Genomic DNA, 22,344 nt, shown 5'->3' on the forward strand with positions numbered 1-22,344 from the left:
AAGACTAAATATCCTCCTGCCCCCCCCCTGCTTGTGCAAAGGCAGGTAGCTGACTCTTTAACATCTAGTTTTTGCCTGAACTCTGAAATTTATTCATTATAGCAACACTTAAAATAAAAACGATAGAAATATTGTAAATTTCTACTAGTTGCTAATTTAAAAGGTCTCAGGAGATGGCTTAGGAATATAACCATCATCTATAATAGCTTTCTAATAAGCTATTGATTCTATTAATTCTTTGATAATTTCATACAATGCATTTTGATCATATTTAACTTCCATCTCTCCCCTAATTCCTACCAGAGTCGCATCCCATAACTTATTCCCTTCAACTTCTTGCCAACCCCCACCCCTTTAAAATAAAAATCCACCAAGTCCAACCTATGCTGCATAAATCTTCCTGGATGTGGGGCCATCTGCTTTAGCATGCTCAACCTGGGGGCCATACACTTAGAGAAAAGTCTCCCGGAAGCCATCGCCTGTCCATGACTTCTCAGTTGATGCGAGCCTTGCTGGAGCAGTACCTGACCTCGTGCAGATGCTGTGCTGCCTCCACATGCTGTGCGCTCCCGAGTGCTGCAGTGTCCCTGTCATTTCCTTCTGCCTGCCCCGACTGCTGGCTCTTACAATCTTTCTGCCCTTCTCTCCATCAACTGTCCCTGCACCACAGAAAGGGGGTGATATCGACGTCCCATTTGTATTGTGTTGGGGTCTCCAGGACTCAGCGCCCCATATCTAGCCCTGGTCCTTTTATTTAGTGTCCTATAGTTCCTGGGGAAAGCACTGTTCCCTGTGTAGGGTGACTCCAGTTTAACTCTTTTATATGGGTATATAAATAGTATATATACTATTGTAGTATAGTATGTATACTATTTGTAGAAGAGAAACTCTCAAGTAATGACCAACTAAGTCAAACACTTAAAAAATCTACTTGATTGGAAGTCACACTATTATTCTCTTAAAAATTGCAAGCTTGTATGACTCATCCCTGGGTGGTTTTGGGTTCTGACTTTGTTATTCAATGAGCCCTTTCCAGGCACAAAGCCCCAAATCACACAATTGCACTCATTTCATCTCTGAGGTTCAAGGTTAGTCTCCATCTCTGCTCAGGGCATGTTAGTGCTAGAGGCAGCTTATGCCTTCCTCTCGGTATACACCATTGCCAGAAGGTAATACGGCAAGCAACAGGGGTGAGCAGGTATCCACGTACCAGACTCTTGTCTTATGTATTTCGTCCCCTCAGAGCCTTTCAACTTCTTTGTGGCATGGTTTATCACTTCTTTTCCTTTAAACTTGTGTGTGTGCATGTGCCTGTATGTGTATGTGTGCATGTATGAGTGCACTGTGTGTGTGTGCCTGTGTGTGTACGTGTACATGTATGAGTGCATTGTGTGTGTGTGCATGCATGTGTATGTGTGCATGCATGTGTGCATGTATGAGTGCACTGTGTGCGTGCGTGTGTATGCATGTGTATGTGTGCATGTATGTACGCATGTGTGTGTGCGTGCTTGCATATGTGCCACAGTATGCATGTGGAGGTCAGAGGACTACTTTCAGGATTTGTCTTTCTCCTTCTTCCACATGTGTTCTGGGGTTCATACTCGAATCCTCAGCCTCGGAGGCAAGCATACTTACACACAGAGCCGTCTTGTACTCATCATTCCCATTTTGTAGATGGTGGAACTAAGAGTTAACAACACCAAGATGTTGACCTATAGTCATAGAGCTGGTTAGTGTCAGAGAAGGACGTGACTCCGAAACTTGGTGAGTCTCATCATTTGTGCCAAGTCAAAGTCCACAATCAGAGGAAGAAATGGCATGCAGGCCGAGAGAGAGCAAATATCACCATTGATTGATTGATTGATTGATTGATTGATGATTGATTCACTCATTCATTCAATAGATGTATGGTCGAGTGCTTACCCTGTGCAGTCTCTGAATGCTGCAGGGAAGCTGGGCAGACAACACATATTCTGCATGACTAATATCCTTGTGATGCTCACATACAAAGGAGAAGTAAGGTAGACGACATCACAGTGTTAGTTACTATTCCCCAGTGAGGTGAATAGTTAAAGGGGGGGTTGGTGTGGATTTGAGAGCTTTCTGTGAGTGATTCTGACAGAGGTGAGAATCTAAAGTCTTGAAGAAGTAAAAACTTTGGCTAATATCTAAGGGATAGAAGAGTTCGATGGTTGAGAAAATATTGTAGGAAGGTTTCAATATAGGAAATGCAAAGTTCCGAGGCAGGAGGAAACCTGGTATGATCAGGAACTGAAAAGGAGGCAGTGTGGCTGGGTACCACCGGAGAGGGGAAAGTGGTGTAGGGAGGCCTTCAGACAGTGTGGATTTGGGGGGAGTTGAGGGGACACCCCGACCTGGCACTGGGCTCTTGGACTGGGTTTTTAACCTACCAGTCAGAGGAAGCTACTAAACATTTGAAGCCGAGAAGTAACAGTACAAACTTGCAACTTGTAAAGGTCCCTATGCTGACCACATAAATCACAGCGGTTTTTAAAGCACTGTTCAAAGTTAGAACTTGGCTTCAGGTCAGCAGGCTTGTCCAAGGTCTAGGCTGGTCCTTAGTCACAAGGCCATAGTGACTCATTTTCTTCTTTATGCTGTAATCTAAACAAGGACAATTAGTACAGATCTCAAAAGAAGGTGGTGAGGATTAATGGAGTATAAGAATAAGACACCCGAGGAAGCCCAGGCTTAGGAAAGGTCAGTCACTACAATTATTTGCACACTATCATCTGGGTATTGAGAATAAGAGTGTTAGGACCGGAAATAGATACAAGAGGAAAAACTTCAGGGAGAGAGCACCCCAGAGACAAAGTGAACACACGAATAATAACACCCCATGTAAGTCGTGGGGAGACCCAGTCCAGGGACAAGCTGGCTGAAGGGTCTAGCAGTTGGATGGGAGCAGAGTCGGGCTTTCACTCCAGACCCCTTGTGAAGAGAATGGGATCACTTTCGCTTCCTCTACTTAAGGTGCCAAGGGCCTCAACCAGACTCTCATTCAGCTCTGTTAGAAGAATCCAGTTTTTATCCTACATCACCAATTAGAAATTTCCTGGTTTGACACACGATATACGAACTACATTAGCAATGAGACAAAAGCCTCAACACACAATTAAATAGTAAAAACAAGACCTTAATATGCTATTATCTGTATGGAAGAATTTCAGATCATCTTAGCTCACTTGGAATCCTAGATAAACAGGGAGAAGGGCAGTTAGCAATTAACACACAGTTGGGAGCAGGAGGAGGGAGAGGTGAGGCAGGAGACAGGGCTGAGTGATGAGGTTTGAACATTCGCTCATTTTCTCAAACATAACCGAGTATACCTTTAGTGTACTGAGTATACCTGAGTATACCTTCAGTCTCACACGGTTTCTGTAATGTTTTTAAAAATTCAGTAGTTCACTCCCGTGATCTGAGAATACAGACTTAACATTGTTGAACTAATACACTTAATTATTCTACTTACAATAGTCCTTGACTTAGCCACTGTGGTAGGCTCTGGAGTGACAGCATAAATAAAACAGACATTTGTGAAGATTTTATTTTATGTTGCTTTCCTCTTTGGAAACGTGGTTTCTACTTCTTTAGTTAAGGAATGTTCATGAAGACCTTGTGGTGAGGGTCTGTAATCCTAGCTATTCCTGAGGCTACAGCAGGATTGCTAGTTTAAGCCTGAGAGTTGTACTGGGAGTTCAGGGCTGTACCAGTGACTTAGCAAGCAGGAGTGAGAGGAAAGTTAGGGCAGAGCATGGCAGGAGCCTCGTAGAGCAGTTTTCTAGAATGTTCGGCATCCTAGTTCAGCCTCCAGAGCTACAAGAGACAAAACTGGAAGTGCTTTTGAAACTATTGATATACACTGTTTTTAAAGAAAAGATAGAGCCAGAAGTTTGGGGTTGGTCTCAACCATCTCTAAGACTCTATGCCGACCTTTCAGTTTGAATACTTAAACGGCAAACAGTGTGTGTAAAGCCATGTAGTAATGGGTTATGGGCGACTCCACAGGTCAGGCCAGAGCGACTGGAAGCGATTCACACTTCATGGGAAATGCAGTTAGGTGTACTCCATGTTGCACTCACTGAAACCATTACTGTTGTGTGTTTCAGGGCCGGCTTGATTCCCTTACAGAAGTGGACGACTCAGGGCAGTTAACTATCAAATGTTCACAGGATTACTTGTCTCTGGATTGTGGCATTACCGCATTTGAACTCTCCGACTACAGTCCAAGTGAGGATCTGCTTGGTGGCCTGGGCGACATGACCACCAGCCAGGCCAAAACTAAATCTTTTGACTCTTGGAGCTACAGTGAGATGGAGAAAGAGTTCCCTGAGCTTATCCGAAGCGTTGGGCTGCTTACAGTGGCCACCGAGCCTGTCCCTTCCAGCTGTGGAGAAGCCAATGAGGATTCATCTCAAGCGTCCCTTTCAGATGATCACAAAGGTGAACACGGGGAAGACGGTGCTCCCGTACCTGGACAGCAGCTGGACTCAACGGTGGGAATGTCTTCCTTAGACGGCACGCTGGCAAATGCTGCCGAACACCCTTCGGAGACAGCAAAACAAGACTCTACTTCCTCCCCACAGCTTGGTGCGAAGAAAACCCAGCCTGGTCCTTGTGAAATTACGACTCCCAAGAGATCCATCCGCGATTGCTTTAATTATAACGAGGACTCCCCCACACAGCCCACATTACCCAAAAGAGGGCTTTTTCTAAAAGAAACTCAAAAGAATGAGCGCAAAGGCAGTGACAGGAAGGGGCAGGTGGTTGATTTAAAGCCTGAACTGAGCAGAAGCACCCCTTCCCTGGTGGACCCCCCTGACAGATCGAAGCTCTGCCTAGTGTTGCAGTCCTCCTACCCCAGCAGCCCTTCTGCTGCCAGCCAGTCCTATGAATGTTTGCACAAGGTGGGGCTCGGCAATCTTGAAAACATAGTCAGAAGTCACATTAAAGAAATTTCTTCCAGTCTGGGAAGGCTTACTGACTGCCATAAAGAGAAATTGCGACTGAAAAAGCCACACAAGACCTTGGCCGAAGTGTCTCTGTGCAGAATCCCTAAACAGGGAGGCGGTTCAGGAAAGCGATCTGAGAGCACCGGGAGCTCAGCAGGGCCCAGCATGGTATCACCTGGAGCTCCCAAAGCCACGATGAGACCAGAAACAGATTCTGCGTCTACAGCCTCAGGTGGCCTGTGCCACCAGAGAAATCGCAGTGGACAATTGCCAGTGCAGTCGAAGGCCTCCAGTTCACCCCCTTGCAGTCACAGCAGTGAATCTTCTCTTGGCTCAGATAGCATCAAATCCCCGGTTCCTCTTCTTTCAAAAAACAAAAGCCAAAAAAGCTCCCCACCTGCTCCATGTCACGCCACACAGAACGGTCAGGTGGTGGAGGCCTGGTACGGCTCTGATGAGTACCTAGCGCTGCCCTCTCACCTGAAGCAGACGGAGGTGTTAGCTCTCAAGCTGGAGAGCCTAACCAAGCTCCTACCCCAGAAACCCAGAGGAGAGACCATCCAGGATATTGATGACTGGGAACTGTCTGAAATGAATTCAGATTCCGAAATCTATCCAACATACCACATCAAGAAAAAACACACGAGACTGGGCACAGTGTCTCCAAGCTCATCCAGCGACATAGCCTCATCTCTCGGGGAGAGCATTGAATCCGGGCCCCTGAGTGACATTCTTTCTGACGAGGACTTATGTCTGCCCCTCTCCAGCGTGAAAAAGTTCACTGACGAGAAATCAGAGAGACCTTCATCCTCCGAGAAGAACGAGAGCCATTCTGCAACAAGATCAGCTTTGATTCAGAAACTAATGCACGATATTCAGCACCAAGAGAACTATGAAGCCATCTGGGAAAGAATTGAGGTAAGGTTAGTTTTAACCTAGTGATTTCTTGTCTGAGTTTTAAAAATAATGCCGGGGAAGTATTCATCTCCTTCTGACTCTCTTATCAAATATGATACATTTTAAATTAAACTTTAAATTCTTCAAAGAAAAGCATGGGGAATAAAATCCATGATGTTTATCTACCAGGGAGCCTTGCCAGTGCAGTCACTGCCTGCTGGAGAATTCTGCTGATACTACTCAGGCTGAACAGGGTACCTGTGAAGGGGCCATTGATAGAAAACAACTTCCAGCAGTAATGGCCCACATATGAGATGTGCATCCAGTGTATCCTCCTGGCGTAGCATCAAAGTTACCTTCAGCCCTTCTATGTCTCTTTTCTTAGCCCTGGAGTGACTCCTACTTTCCAGCATCTTCTGTTGAAAAGACCTCGCATGTCCAACTGACTAGCCATCCCTGTTTTCTTCCCTCCTCTTTCCTTTTGGGGACCTCTGGCTTCCTTCCTTCCTTCCTTCCTTCCTTCCTTCCTTCCTTCCTTCCTTCTTTCCTTCCTTCTACCTTTCTTTCTTTTTCTTTCACTGGATTTTTAAAATTTACACTTAAAATATTATTCACTTTCCTGGTCACCCCCCAAAAACCACCTGCTATCCCATCTCTCTCCCATTGCTTCCCCATCCACCCACCCACTCCCTCCCATCTACTCACCCTGACATTCCCCTACACTGGGGCATCGAGCCTTGACAGGACCAAAGGATTCTCTTCCCATTAATGCCTAACAAGGCCATACTCTGCTACATATGTGGCTGGAGCTATGGGTTTATCCCTGTGTACTCTTGGGATGGTGGTTTAGTCTCTGGGAGCTCTGGGAGCTTGGATTGGTTGGTATTGTTGTTCTTTCTATGGGGTTGCAAACCCCTTCAGTTCCTCCAGTCCTTTCTCTAACTCCTCCATTGCGGATCCCATTCTCAGTTCAATGGTTAGCTTTGAGCATCTGCCTCTGTATTTGTCAGGCTCTGGCAGAGCCTCTGAGGAGACATCTATATTGTTCTCCTGTCAGCATGCATTTCTTGGCATCCGCAATAGTGACTGGGTTTGGTGGATGCATATGGGATGGATCCCCAGGTGGGGCAGTCTCTGGATGGCCTTTCCTTCAGTCTTTGCTCCACACTTTGTCTCCATATTTCTTCCTGTAAATGCTTTTGTTGCCCCTTCTAAGAAGGACTGAAGCATCCACACTTTGGTTGTCTTTCTTTTTGAGCTTCATGTGGTCTGTGAATTGTATCTTGGGAATTCCGTGGTTTTGGCCTAATATCCACTTATAAGTGAGTGCATATCATGTGTGTTCTTCTGTGATTGGGCTACCTCACTCAGGATATTTTCTAGTTCAATCCATTTGCCTAAGAATTTCATGCAGTCATTTTTTAATAGCTGAGTAGTACATAAATGTAGCACATCTCTTGTACCCATTCCTCTGTTGAAGGGCATCTGGGTTCTTTCCAGCTTCTGGCTTTTATAAGTAAGGTTGCTATGAACATAGTGGAGCATGTGTCCTTGTTGTATGTTGGAACATCTTTTGAGTTTATGCCCAGGAATGGTATAGCTGGGTCCACAGGTACTATTTCCAATTTTCTGAGGAACCTCCAGACCTTCAGAGTGGTTTTATCGGCTTGCAATCCCACCAACAATGGAGGAGTGTTCCTCTTTCTCCACATCATTGCCAGCATTTGCTGTCACCTGAGTTTTTGATCTTAGCCATTCTCACTGGTGTGAAGTGAAATCTCAGGGTTGTTTTGATTTGCATTTCCCTTATGACTAAAGATGTTGAACATTTCTTTAGGTGCTTCTCAGCCATTCGGCATTCCTCAGCTGTGAATTCTTTGTTTAGCTCTGAACCCCATTTTTAATAGGGTTATTTGGCTCTCTGGAGTCTAATTTCTTGAGTCCTTTGTATATTTTGGATATAAGGCCTCTATCTGTTGTAGGATTGGTAAAGATCTTTTCCCAATCTGTTGGTTGCCGTTTTGTCCTAATGACAGTGTCCTTTGCCTTACAGAAGCTTTGCAGTTTTATGAGATCCCATTTGGTGATTCTTGATCTTAAAGCATAAGCCATTGGTGTTCTGTTTAGGAAATTTTCCCTGTGCCCATGTGTTCAAGGCTCTTCTCCACTCTCTCTTCTATTAGTTTGAGTGTATCTGGTTTGATGTGGAGGTCCTTGATCCACTTGAACTTAAGCTTTTTTAAATGGTGATAAGAATGGATTGATTTGCATTCTTCTACATATTGACTACCAGTTGAACCAGCACCATTTATTGAAAATGCTGGGTTTTTTTCCCCCCTACCGAATGGTTTTAGCTTCTTTGTCAAAAATCAAGTGACCATAGGTGTGTGGGTTCATTTCTGGGTCTTCAATTGTGTTCCATTGGTCTATCTATCTATCTCTGTACCAATACCATACAGTTTGTATCACTATTGCTCTGTAATACTGCTTGAAGTCAGGGATGGTGATTCTCCCAGAAGTTCTTTTATTGTTGAGAATAGTTTTCATTATCCTAGATTTTTTGTTATTCCAAATGAATTTTCAAATTTCTCTAACTCTGTGATGAACTGAGTGGAATTTTGATGGGGATTGCATTGAATCTGTAGATTGCTTTTGACAAAATGGCCATCTTTACTATATTAATTCTGCCAACCCATGAGCATGGGAGATCTTTCCATCTTCTGAGATCTTCAATTTCTTTCTTCAGAGACTTTAAGTTCTTGTCGTACAGATCTTTCACTTGCTTGGTTGAAGTCACACCAAGGTATTTTATATTATTTGGGACTATTGTAAACGGTGTCATTTCCCTAATTTCTTTCTCAGCCTGTTTATCCTTTGAGTAGAGGAAGGCTACTGATTTGTTTGAGTTAATTTTATACCTGGCCCACTTTGCTGAAGTTGTTTATCAGCGGTAGGAGTTCTCTGGTGGAACTTTTGGGGTCACTTAAATATACTATCATATCATCTGCAAATAGTGATGTTTTTGACTTCTTCCTTTCCAATTTGTATCCCTTTGACCTCCTTTTGTTGTCTAATTCTCTGGCTAGGACTTTGAATACTATATTGAGTAGGTAGGGAGAGAGTGGGCAGTCTGTCTTATTTCTAAACCGTCTCTCACATGCACTACTTGGGGGAATCTTGGAGAAGAGATTTGATTTGGGGTAAATCTATACTTTTGGAAGGAATTATTGGATATGATAGGACCTTTGAAGACAGACATCAGAACTCCATATTGTAGTTTATGGTGAATCCAAAGATTCACTTTCTCTAGAACTCTGTTGGAAATGGATGTAGATAATTTTATCATCATTTTCTCCTTTGGAATAAAATTGTCCGCACCTTGCAGAATGTATATAGCACTTCACTATGTGTAAAAATCTCCCAGATGCACCTTTAAGCCTAATTCAGCTACTATGCAAGGAGGGTTACCTGCAAAATGGGCTATTTTTCCATATTGATGGAAGCAGAGGTTTGGTGAGCCTAAGTTAGTTTTCTAAGCTAAACTAATTAGGTTGACAATCATATTAACTCTCTGATGCTTTTGCTTGAAAAGCTAAGACGCAAATCCACATCTTTTGATTCTTCATTCACTTTTACAATTGCAGTGTTAGAAAGATTTGTCCTGTAGGGAAATTTCAGTAGGGGAGGAAAACAAGTAGAGAAAATCACTGCAACCCCTCGGTCTGCCCAGGTACTTCTCTGTTGTGGTAAAAATAAAAATGGCAGAATGGTTCCTGCTCATACCCTGGCGGTCTCACTTTGGCTAGTTCTGGTTCCAGTTGGCCATTGGAACTAGCACTAATTTATCTCAGCGGCTCCACACTGCCCCCGAGTACTCGCTGACCCAGGCAGCAATCTCTCTACCCATCTAGTTCCCAGGGCAGGTTGTTACCACACCAGGCTTACACATCCCAATTTCATGTGGACTCTGTGCATCCTGCCACCATACACTCTCTTAAACTCAATTAAGTTGCTACATAAAAGAACACATCACACAACATCTTCTGATCCAAATGATAAGATATAATTTGCCCATCTAGACAACACAAAATCCTGTACACATCCATCCCTTAACATTAGTCACAACAGCCTGTAACTATACACAGAGAAGAATCTTAGCATCTGTCACCATGTTCTCTCAACTCCTCCTCACTCTGCCTCTCTCTCACATCTTCTCCATCCCTTTTAAAACCTCTTTTCCCACCTCCCTTCCTTCTCGTCCAATGACAGGACTCGTTTTATCTTGTCTGCCTTCACCTGCCTAATGACATCAACCTACACCTCTGTTGTCTTTTTATGAATGGTGATTGTTGAACATTCTCAGGCAAGGCACTGTTACAGTCCAGTGCATGCGGCCCTTTTGAAAGAAAAGTTAAGTCCATAAAATAAAATTAGCATAAACATATAATAGTTATGTCTTAAATAATTGTCACCATACACCAAGTATCTATGTATCTGGTCCTCATCACAATCCTGGCATTAATTCAAAGTAGGGTTAATTAATGTGGATAAAAATACAGACGGGGAGACAGGGGCTGAGAGGCACCAGGCAATCTTCTCTGGAGCCCGCACTACTGACTTGATCAAATTCTCAGAGTTGTCAGTACAGAGTTAGACCTCGAATGCAGAGCCAGCCATACCTGAGCAGTGTGCAGCACGGCTCCCACATGGCCATAAGAGAAGCCATAGCGGCCTTGCTGGGGACCAGCATGGAGTCAACATCAGGGGCTGCTGTGATGCAGAGCAGGAAGTGGGATCCTGTCAGAGAAGCGAATGTGATCTAGCAAAGGATTCTAGGCCTGGCTCAGCTACCAAAGGCTCTGGGGCCATTTTCCCATTGTCACTCTCTGGTCCCTCTGAGCCTCACAAAGCAGAAGGCAGAGGATGTGCTAATAACCAGTTAACAGGAGGGACTAGTAGACCGTGGTGGGATTCTCAGGAACCCTCAGATTCCCCGTCACTCACCATTGTGTCTTTACACTTACCTTATTGATAGGAAAGATTTCTTTGTAGTATACTTTTATATTTGCTCCTTTGAAACCCATTTTTGTTTATTTTTGAGATTATAATTTAATTACTTTTTTCTGTTATTTCTTCCAAGCCTCCTATATACCCCTTCCCGCTCTCCTTCAGGTCAATGGTCTCTTTTTTGCATGCATATTTGTGTGTGTTTATGTGTGTCTGTGTATGTTTGTGTGTATATACATATATATTCCTAAATATAATCCTTTGGGTCCATGTATTGTCACTTGTATCTATGATTTCAGGGCTCACTGTTTGGGACTGGGTAACCAATCGGTGTGTTCATCCCTGGCGGGGAGCACCTGCTCCCAGTATTACTCAGTTGCCTGTAGCTCTTTGTGTAAGGTTGAGGCCTCATTGGCTTTTCCCCATCCATTTGGAAACTCATTCTTTTATTAGACATGTTTTAGGGACATAGACTTTAATATCCATTAGGTCTCCCCCCCATCCCTGGACCCTGTCTTGGGTCCTGACCTTGGTAACTTACAGGCTTAGATCTTTTAAGAAGTTCTCATTCATACATAAACAAGAGTAGGCATATTTGTTAAGTAATATTTTAAAAACCAAGAGTCAGGTTGCAACCTGTCCTTCATAGATAGAAGCTCCTTTCTCTTTGTTATTATTATTTCCTGATATCTCTAGGAAGTTTGGGGGGGGGTACCAACTCCTCATGACTTACCAGGAATCTATGGGATAGGTAAATTGATTGAGAGTTTCCGGGGTGCCCACGGCTCTGCTCCATGAGCTTTCAACATAGAATTAAGAGGGAGCAGTTAAACCAAGCCACTGAAGCTGTTCATTTTTTCTGATAAAGGCATGAAATAGAATAAAAACAGTGAGGAGAAATTAGAGAAGGGAGTGCCTGAAGCAAATGGACTTTAACATAGGTTAAAATTTAACATGATATCTAGACCCATAACTAACACGAGTGCATGAGCCGTATCCCAAAGGGCAAGTCTTGCCTAAGCCCGTTTATTTATACTGTGGTTCTGTTTACTGGTTTACTTTATTTTGTTCTATTTCTTCTTAGAATTACTGAACAGTCATACCTAGGGCCTCTTACAGGCCAGGCTAGGCTAAGCAATCAAACCCAGAGCCTCTTACATGCTGGGCTAGGCTAAGCAATCGAACCCAGGGTCTCTTACACAGTAAGCTAGTACTCCACCACTCGGTTACATGCCTAGGCTGTTTGTAAAGTAATGTTTTATGGGAACACAGTCATGCTTTTTTCTGTGGATGTTCTGCCTCATAACGATAGACTTGAAGAGTTGTGACAGGAAATATGCAGCCTGCAAAGAATGAAGTACTTCCTTTCTGGCTGTCAGTGGAGCCAAGTTCCTGGCCTCTGCCCTTGATTGAGGACCAAAGGAGGAAACTCGTTTCTGAGTAGCAAATATTAGATGCCAGGCTCTGCAGTAGGTCTCCTCCTGTAATTTATACAACAACCCTATTGAAGACTTGTCCCGTTCTGCAGATGATGAATCTGAGGATCAAATGGGCTGAAGGTCACATGGTTGCTAACTCTAAGGGCTAGAATCCGAGTGAGATGCTAGACAGGACTTGATCTGTGAGAGACACTGAAATGCCACGGAATTCAGACTGTAATCATATGAATAGATAAAAATCGATTTATCAGGCCCACAGAAGCACTTCTGGGTTAGTAAGTGGGCACTGGGAACTCTTCATAATGACTGTGTGGGAAACAGCCACTTGTCTAAAGTGGGAAATTCTTGGATCTATCGAAAGAGCCGAGTAACGCCTAGGAGGGCTTCGGGATGCAGCACTGGGTGGTGCCACCTCAGATAAGACTTGTGTGACACACTGGGTCTTCTTTCACACTCTGGGTTTTTGGCTAACACTGTCCTGGAAAGCGACACCATTCGGTCGGAGTCAGTGACACTAAGCTGACTGACGCATGCCCATTTCTCCACAGAGATAAAGTGTCTCCCAACACCAGATGGCGGTATCTGGCTACAGTTAAATGGCTCAGCTGTTGCTGTGTTTCCTTCTCAGAGACATATACACCACGTTTAAGAATTTGCTGCCAGCTGGGGATGTCGCTGCTCGTAAATTATTTTGGATTCAGTGCAGTACAGACTTAGTTCAGACCTTGCTCTTGGTAACTGGGTTGGACGAAATTGTCATCCTGTCTGCACAACGAAGCTGTCCTTGTGCTCAGAGATGAAGCTGAGAAGGCCTGGGTTGAGTGTGGAGGGCGGATTAAAGTGACACTGGTTTTGACAATCTTCCCATGGTAAAATGGGTACAGACAGGCCCCGTCTTTTCAGACTTCATTCCGGTTACGTGCTGACACCTCCATGATCACACTCTGACAGTGGTCTTTCTTCCCTGTTTTTCCTTCATTGTGGTTACCAAAACTGACATAATAAAGCTTGCCATTTTAACCATTTGAGGTGTACAGTTCATTAGTGCGGGGTATTCACATTCTTGTGAAACAGCTTTTCAGGACTCTTGCCAGTGGTTCTCAACCTTAACGCTATGGCTGGCCCTTTAATACACTTCCTCACATTGTTGTGACCTCCAGTCACACAATTATTTCTGTTGCTACTCCATTACTATAGTTTTGCTACTGTAGTAAATCATAATGCAAATACCTATGTTTTCTAATGGTCATACACCCCTGTGAAAATGTTGTTCGACCCTGCATGGTGCATGGGTTGAGAACTACTATTCTATGCCATTAAACAATGACTCCCTTCGTCTCAGCCCCTGGCCTCTGATTTTAAGTACGCTGGCAGCGGCATCTGCATAGAATGATGCCATGTCTTTCCTGTGACTGATTTATTTCACTCAGCACAAGTCAAATCCAAGTTTTGTTCATGCTGTCTACCCATATGACCCCCATAGTATGAACCACAGTTGCATCTCCTTATTCAGAGCAAGAATAAGTCATAATATCATAACATAATATAATATGGTGACATATACAATGATTCACTGGATGCCACACACCCAGATTTTCCTCTGACTTAAACTGGCTTCTCTCACCGTCTTTGTGACCAGGTACCTGATGAAGTAGCTTAAGGGAGTGCATGCAGTTAGAAGGGACACAGTCCATCATGACAGGGAAGGCATGACCACAGACAGCTTCATGACAGGCTGACGTGGCTGGGACTCTCCACTTTGCAGCAGAACTGGAAACAGAGGCTAGACTGGAAACTGGATGGGTAAAATTATGTCAACCTCAGGGTCACCCCCAGAAACTCATTTCCTGCAACAAATCACCTCCTAAAAGTTCCATGACCACAATAGCAAATGGCTGGGGAGCACATGTCCAAGTGTGTGAGCATGTGGGGGCCATTTCACATACAAATGGTGAAAGTACCCCACTGGTCCTGTTAGGTAGAGCATGAGAACCACTCACTCTTCCTCCCACAGGGCCCCCCCCTTGTCTCTACATTTGCTCTCTTTCCACCTTTTCTCTCATTACTACTTCTTTTCTCTTCTGGACCTTGTGTTCACTCTAGCTCCTGAGAAAGAAAAAGTGAAAGGCAGCCTGTTTTCTTCTGTGGACATGCATGTCTGACACATTACTTCTCACATGCCACTGGTCCGGGTCACCAGGGAGCTTCCAAAATGAACCGGTGTGTTATTACTACAGCTATGTCTTGCTGTAGCTGCTTGTTGGAACAGCTTGGTAGAAGGAGGGCACTATGAAGTTAGAAGAAAAGGGGCCAGAGAGGGAATCTGAATGTCAAACGTCTGTACAGCAAAGCTAGGAAATGAATCTGTTTAATGAATGCATAAATGAGTGAATGAATGATTGAATGTTTCGTTAAGTGTGAGCTTCTTCTAGACTAGGGTTGCAAACCAATGATCTAAGGGACCAGGTGGATGGTGTAAATGAGCCGTGTAGGATTGTATAAATGAGGGACAGTGGGCTGATTCAACTGGAGCCCACACAAGGCGTCTAAAGGACAACACCTCTCTGCTTCAGATGGCATTTGCATAGGAATGTGGCTTTGTGTGACAAGAGATTTAAAAGTAAGTAGGAAACCTACATTTTATGTGAAAGCTCCCAATTCTAAAATTTGGATCCAAGCGGTTTTAAAATAGACCCAACAAACATACTCATGGCAAAGATTTGGCTTCAAGTTACTAATCTGCAATCTTTTTTCTTAAATCTGCAATCTTTAATGGGAGACTAACTATGGTTTTTAAGCATATAGGATTGGCAGCTTCCAAACATTGAGTTGACTCTCGTCTGGGGTCATGCCTCTAAACCAGGGTGATTTTCAGCTGTGACTGCTCATTAGAACTGCTAGAGGTCATTCCAAACATCCCAGTCTCAAACTTTACCCCAGAGCAAGTCAGGATCTATTGTTTATCGCTTTATAAACTCTTCAAGTAGGTCTGGCAAGATGGCTCTGTTCATAAAGGTGCTTGCTGTGCAAGCCTAGAGACCCGAGTTTGATCCCCAGGACCCACTATAGGAAAATGGAGAGAATCAACTCCACAACTGCTCTGACTGCTATACTCGTGATATGGCAACACATATGCACACGATAATAAAAATTATTAAAGTTCTTCAAGCAGTTGCAATATTCAATTAAATTGGACAATAATCTTTTAGGGCTAATTTCGAAGGGTTTTGCAATAGGCTGCTTATGTTACTACAGAACTGTGGATCCATGAAGATGATTCATTATGTTTCTGCGTCTGTCTTACAATAAGAAAGAGGAGAAAAGGCTGGTTTCAAATTTCAAGTTGAAATTTGGGGGCTGGGAGAAGTAAAAATTTAATAAACGGTTCAGAGGGACCACATCAAGTTAGGTTACGCAGTAAATCTTAAATGCCAACGCTGTGGCCATAATCCGAGTTGAGAATTCTAAATCAACACAATGCTTTTAAAGATAAGCCCACAGAAGTCTCTTTAGGGATAATAACAAGTCTTCAGTGTAATGTATTGTAGCAACGCCAGGAGAGACAAGCAGCCTCGAATTAACCCTGCTGATAGATTTGTTGAGCATGTCAAGGTCATTGTTCAAGGTTGGTTGAGAAGAACCACAGATTAGAAGCAAATTCTTTCTTGGTTTCCCAGGAGGAATGTGGCAACAATGCCTTCTGTGGTTTCTGCAAAGCTTTCTATGGGCCTTGACAGAATATCAGTGAGGCTTTAGCACCACCGTGAGGCCATGCTCTGCACTGCAGCTGGTTCTCTTGAAAAAAAAAAACAAAAACAAAAAAACAAAAAAAACCAAACAAAAACAAAAACAAAAACAAAAAAACAAAACAAACAAACAAAAAACAAAAAACCAAAAAACGTTCTGTACTTTTTCTTAGAAAGGCCATGACTAGGCAACAAACCCAGATATCAATATGATTACAGCAGCAAAATGCAGTTAACATTCAGGTTTACATTTTGAAGACAGTTTTAATTTTGAGAGGAGAGCGAGAAGGAGACGAAGATAGGGATATAGGGGAAGTTGAGGAGAGAGGATAAAGAGAGAGAGGGAGAGAAGGTGGGGGGAGGGGAAGGGGGAGGGGAAGGGGGAGGGGGGAAGGTGGAGAGGGATAGGGGAGGCTCTTGCTTTTTCTAACTTGTGCACTCCAGGCTAGCTAGACCATGAGTGTTTTCCCAGTTCCCACCCACCAGCTTATAGGAGCAGTGGGGTTGCTGGCTTGATAGCATCTCCAGCTTTTGACACGGTTTCTGGGGACATTTCAGGCCGTCAGGTTTACACGGCAGCTTTTATCCGTCAAGCTATCTTGCTGGCCCACATTTAAAAATCCAATTAAAGCTATGCTTAGGACCCCAGTGAATTATTCTCTTCTCCTTTAAGCACAAAACAATAACCTTTTTTTTTATTACCATGTGGCATTTTTGGAAGGAGACAATTACAAATCTGAGCAAAATCCTCTCTTGCTTACCTATAGCATTTCGGGAAAGATAATAAGTAGTCATTCCTTTCATACTCTATCATATTTGATTAATAAAATGTATAGATAACGCAGTGTTGTTGGTGAAGGGAGATAGAAAAGCTACTACCCTGTCCAATGACTTCACAGTGGCAGTTGGCTTTAATTCATAACCCCACTTATTAATTATGGATAGCTAAGCCTCCTAACGTTTACGACTAAAGCTCTGTGGTTTTCTCTGATTCTATTGCTTGAGATAGGGTCTAACTCTGTAGCCCAGGCTGGTCTCGAACTTGCTTTGTAGTGAGAGTTTGTCTCAGACTTGTGGTCCTCCTCCTGGCTTGACCTCCCGAGTGCTGAGATTGCTGTGAGAACCACTGCGCTTAGGTGCCCTTTGTAGTTTTGAGATATGATGTATTTCATCACACTGTTGCATTGACTGTTTTGTGAAATCCCGAAGAGTACAGATACACGCATGCTAATCTTCATGTTATTATGAATTCCCCTGTGAATCTGGAGACTTGGCATCGATTATATTGAACAAAACTGCAGTGAGAACCTTTGGCTCTGTGGACAGCATTCTTTGGGGCTTTTTACTTCAACCCGGCTAACTCTGTGTTGCATGGGATTCTGGATGAGTTTCTCTTAGACAACCTTAACTGTGTGTGAAAGCGAGACTGCACACCCACAAGCTTGGAGTGTGAAACTCTCCCTGATGCAGCCTCAGTGCTATCAGGTGAAAGACACAGGTGTCCCGGAAGAGCGGGGCCTGACAGTTAGACAGTGAGTGACCCAGTAAGAATTAGACGTGCACCAGTATGAATTTATGTCAAATGAGGTCAGGTAAATGCACCATATCAGAAACATTCTTCTTGGCAGACTTGCCTTTGTGATGTCTGTCGGTACTGTTGGTCCTCTGTTCAGACAAGGTAGGGAAAATCCATCCCCAAAGTGTAGGTTCTATGTCACGGTCCTGAGTGACATCAGCCTGTGTCTGAGGCAGAGCGTCTTACTGTCCAAACCAGACCGTCGGGAGCTTGCTTTGTGAATAAAAACGTAATCGTGAAAGGGTGCTGCTGCTAAGTCAGGACCATGTGACTTAAGCTTTCTATTCTTCAGACTGAAGAGTGAAGACGCTGGCTTACTTTCCATGAAGCTAGTGGCTGGTCTGTTTCCCACTGACCTTCGGGAAGTAATTGTGCTTTCTCTTTCTTGAATGTTTTAGGAAAATCATATTGGCAAAGTATCACTTATAGGACATCCCCCCTCCCCCGATGTGTATATATTTAGGGATGGGGGGAGAGAGAGAGAGAGAGAGAGAGAGAGAGAGAGAGAGAGAGAGAGAGAGAGAGAGAGAGTTTGAGAAAAAGAGGAAGGGAGGGTGGGGCAGAGAGACAGAAACAAAGGCATATATTATAGTTAGCAATTTAGTACTTTACCTTTTCCTCCTTTCTGACCTCCAAACTAAATATGGCAGAGTTGATCCAACACTTTTTTTTGCTATGATTTCCTTAATTTCTGTACCATAGAGAAGATTTGTATTCATATTTGCAAAATTAATGTTTATTTTTAAATTTATATTTACAAAGTAAACCTGTAGTAAACCTATTTTTCTTGTTTGTTTTTCTCGTCCTACCGTCACTCTGTCTCAACGCTTATACTGTTTGGTGCACGCCATTGTGTTTAAGAGACCACCAACCAAGGGGTGCTTAATGAGATGGAGGATCCATAAAACATTGTCCTGTGCCCTGATCTGTTGCTGACACATTCCACTGGGATATAAAATGATAAAGACCTCCTAGAGTAGTCTTGCTTAAGATATAAAAAAGAAGAATACTCAGAAGCATGGTAGATAGGACTTTATAGTAAAGGAGATGCCACTGTGGGTGGGAAGATTTCTGAGCAATGCATTAGTGACTGAAAAGATTCCCTGGTGCTGCATGGTTGCAACATGACAGCTGATAAGGTGGGCTCTGGAGCCATAATGTCTTCTAAACCAAGCCCCATCTTTCCCTCTAGCATTAAACTTACCATGTATGCTATTTTGAATAAATAACTTGACTCTTTGGTACTTCAGTTGTGCCCCCTGCAAAATATACTACTAATCCAAGCATATGAGAGGAGGAGTCAAAAGGGTCATGAGTTCAAGACCAGCCTGTCCATACCACTATCTTAGAAAAGCACAGGCAAAAGAGGTGTGTGGCTAAAGGCTGTGACAGTTAAACGTGTTCAAGTTCCTGAAGAGCCCCGAGTACCGCTAGCACCATTTACCTCATTTTCTCTTCCACCCTTTAGTTGCCTAAGTCACTTTGAAGTCGACTTTCTGCAGGATTCCCTGCCACACTGTCCACATCTAGCCTTCCCACATCTTGATACCTATTGTGGCTTCCTGTACCTTTTCTTTGTAAGGCTCTGAGCCTCCCGCCACAATGGAGGCTGCTTATATTGTAGTAGAGTCGATTTTCTCCTAACTGGTCCAATAATTTTAGTTAATGCATTTCTCTGTCCTCTTAGGAAGTTCACGTGGACAAATTTATGCAATGACTATGTGTTCAGACCAATATAAACATCATTCTAGTCTATGAGATTGCCACGCAGCAGCCCTATAAATAATATGTACTTATTTATTTGTAAATATGAATATTTATAACATATCTACAGTTACATACTTATAAATAATTCCCTCAGTAAATTTAACCAGAAGGAAGGTGATTATACTATGTTATGTGTAGAAGGAAGAAAGGCCTCCAATACATTTAGAATTGTCCATCCAACTCCTGATGGGTCAAGATAGAAAGACTAAGAAAAGATGGTGGAAAAGTATCAATAAAATGGGGTGATTCTTGGGAGAGGAACATTTGAGGTGGATCTTGAAGGACAGATACCACGAATAAGTCACAAGACGTTGAGTATGTGGAAGACACCAGGGATCACCTTGTCAACCTATAAGCAAGAGGGTACAGGCCACAGTGAGGAATGAACGCCACTCTGTTTACAGCAAAAACCTGTCTCTCCAAGTCCAGGAATGCTTCCTAGCAGAGCATCACCTCCTGGTTATATTGCATCTTGAAAATGATCTCAAAGGGACAAGCCAACGCTCTGCTAAACCATGTGTGGTGCAGCATAGGTGCTTAAACATTTTTTTTAAAGATCTTGATGGACTTTAGAGAGCTTTCTCTTCTGTGGTTTATATACAGAAGTTTCATTGTCAACTCTAAGACACAGACAGAACCACTGATACAGACAAAGCACAGGAAGCTGGTGTGAAGAAACTTGAGTGTGCTGTGTGCTTTCAGGCATCATGATACAGAACACACAGTGGGTCTGCTGTTTACATCCGGCTCCTGGGTCATCTTGTCTATGCCGCAGTCCCTAGTACCACTTACATGTCGCTGTCACTGACTGGATCTTGCTGCAGATTTCCGAGCTCACAAGCTAGCTAGCTTCCTTACTAGACATCATAAATGTATGAGTTCAGAAATGGAAGTTATGATAGCTAACATGTTCTCAATCTTCCTATGAACCACTAGGAACTTCCTCTTCCTTCTGTCAAGGAAAGATTCCTCCAACCAAATTAGGAAGTTGGCAGTTGTTTCCGACTCCAACATCTCCATCATCTGGTGCTACCAATTGGTCTTGTCCATTCTACCCTCCAGCACTCTCGGTAAATGGGCATGTCTGTCCATGTTCACTCTGCTGGTTGGTTTTAGTCAAGTTAACCCATCTGTACTAGCTGGTTTTATGTGTCAACATGACACAAACTTGAGGAAATGCCTCCAAGAGTTCCAGCTGTAAGGCATTTTTCTCTATTAGTGATCAATGGGGGAGGGCCCAACCCATTGTGGGTGATGCCATCCCTGGGCTGTGTGGTCATGGGTTCTAGAAGAAAGCAAGCTGAGCAAGCCAGGGGAAGCAAGCCGGTAAGCAACACCCCTTCATTGATCTGTGTCAGCTCCTGCCTCCAAGTTCCTGCCCTGTGTGAGTTCCTGTCCTGACTTCCTTTGGTGATGAACAGCAATGTGGAAGTGTAAGCTGAATAAACCCTTTCCTCCCCAACTTACTTCTTGGTCATGATGTTTGTGCAAGAATACAAACCCTGACCAAGACACAATCTGTCTTAGATAGGGTTTTACTGCTGTGAACATACACCATGACCAAGGCAACGATTATAGGGACAACATTTAATTGGGGCTGGCTTACAGGTTCAGAGGTTCAGCCCATTATCAACAAGGCAGGAGCATGGCAGTGTCCAGGAAGGCATGGTTCAGGAGGAGCTGAAAGTTCTACATCTTTATCTGAAAGCTGCTAGCAGAATACTGACTTCCAGGCAGCTAGGATGGGGGTCTTAAAGCCCACATGCACAGCGACATACCTACCCCAACAAGGCCACACCTACTCCGACAGGGCCTCTCCTTCTAATAGTGCCACTCCCTGGGCTGAGCATAGACAAACCATCACACCATCCTAGGGTCATCTGGAAAGAGGGACTTTCCATTGAAGAGTCGCCATTAAACTATAGCCAAATCTGTGGGGCATTTTATTAAATATTAACTAATATAGGGAGACTTAATTCCTTGTGGGTGTTGTATTCCTGAGCAGAAAGGCCTGAGCGATATAAGTGGAGTAACTTGTAAGCCAGAGGGAGCAAGCCTGGAAGCAGCATTCATTGTGACTACCTTAATTCCTGCTTTGGATTCCCTCAGTGATACACTGTAACTTGTAAGCCGGAGAAGCTCTTTGTACCCAAGTTAGTTTTAGTCAGTGTTTTTATCACAGAACTAGAAAGCAAGCTGGAACCTGCCCTACTCTAGCCTAAGTCTTCTTAGCAGCCTTTGGACTGGTTTCTCTTTTCTTGGCTTGGAAACCTGTTTCCCACAAAGCAGCCAAAGTGAGTCTTTTAAGATATCAATAATAATCTTTCTTTCTCCTGCTTCAGTGATCTAGCAACCACTTATGGCCCTCAGGAGGAAGTTCAAACACATGCACACATTGCATGTGGCCCAGCACTTGGCCAACCTCTTTTCTCATTGTTTTCCCCTTTCCAGTGTTAGCTATGTTCGACGACTTAGAGCTCTCACAACAAGCTGTTCTCTTTTGGGCTTTATTTGCCACAGAGCTCTCTGTTACTCTCATGTCCTCGCCTTCCTTTGGTCAGACTAATAGTTTCCTCTAAGAAACCACCAAGTGAACTTCTTTCCTAGTGGCTCCTGACCCTTTAAGGGTATATTCATGAGAGGTTCTCAGACCGTGGGCCAGGTACCTCTCACTGGTCCCTAAGACACTTTCAGGGGCCTGCAAAGGTAAAGCTATTCTCACAGTAATATTAGAATAGTATTTCGTTCTTATTCCTCATGCAATAGAGTTTTTGAGAAGTAACGGCATTGATTAAATCCAGAAGAGAAATAGAAATCTAGCTGTCTCTTAAGCCAGACATCCATACATTTACATATAGTTAATGCCTCACTTTCACGATTTTAAAAACATACAGTTATTTTTCCACAACAAGGTATCATTTATATTACCATATAATACA

General features: G+C 43.5%; 1 protein-coding gene across 8 annotated transcripts in view; it reads left to right on the forward strand.

The window, feature by feature from the left end:
* Akap6 (A-kinase anchoring protein 6) overlaps positions 1 to 22,344 on the forward strand; it is a 440,592-nt gene that overhangs the window by 182,140 nt on the left and 236,108 nt on the right. For all 8 annotated transcript variants that reach the window (NM_022618.2, XM_087554579.1, XM_087554582.1 and 5 more), the window contains 1 exon segment: positions 4,131 to 5,891. In NM_022618.2, the coding sequence (NP_072140.2) occupies positions 4,131 to 5,891 (1,761 nt within the window).

This window comes from Rattus norvegicus, chromosome 6, assembly GCF_021556685.1.
Source record: "Rattus norvegicus strain SHRSP/BbbUtx chromosome 6, alternate assembly SHRSP_T2T, whole genome shotgun sequence".
NCBI lineage: Eukaryota > Metazoa > Chordata > Mammalia > Rodentia > Muridae > Rattus > Rattus norvegicus.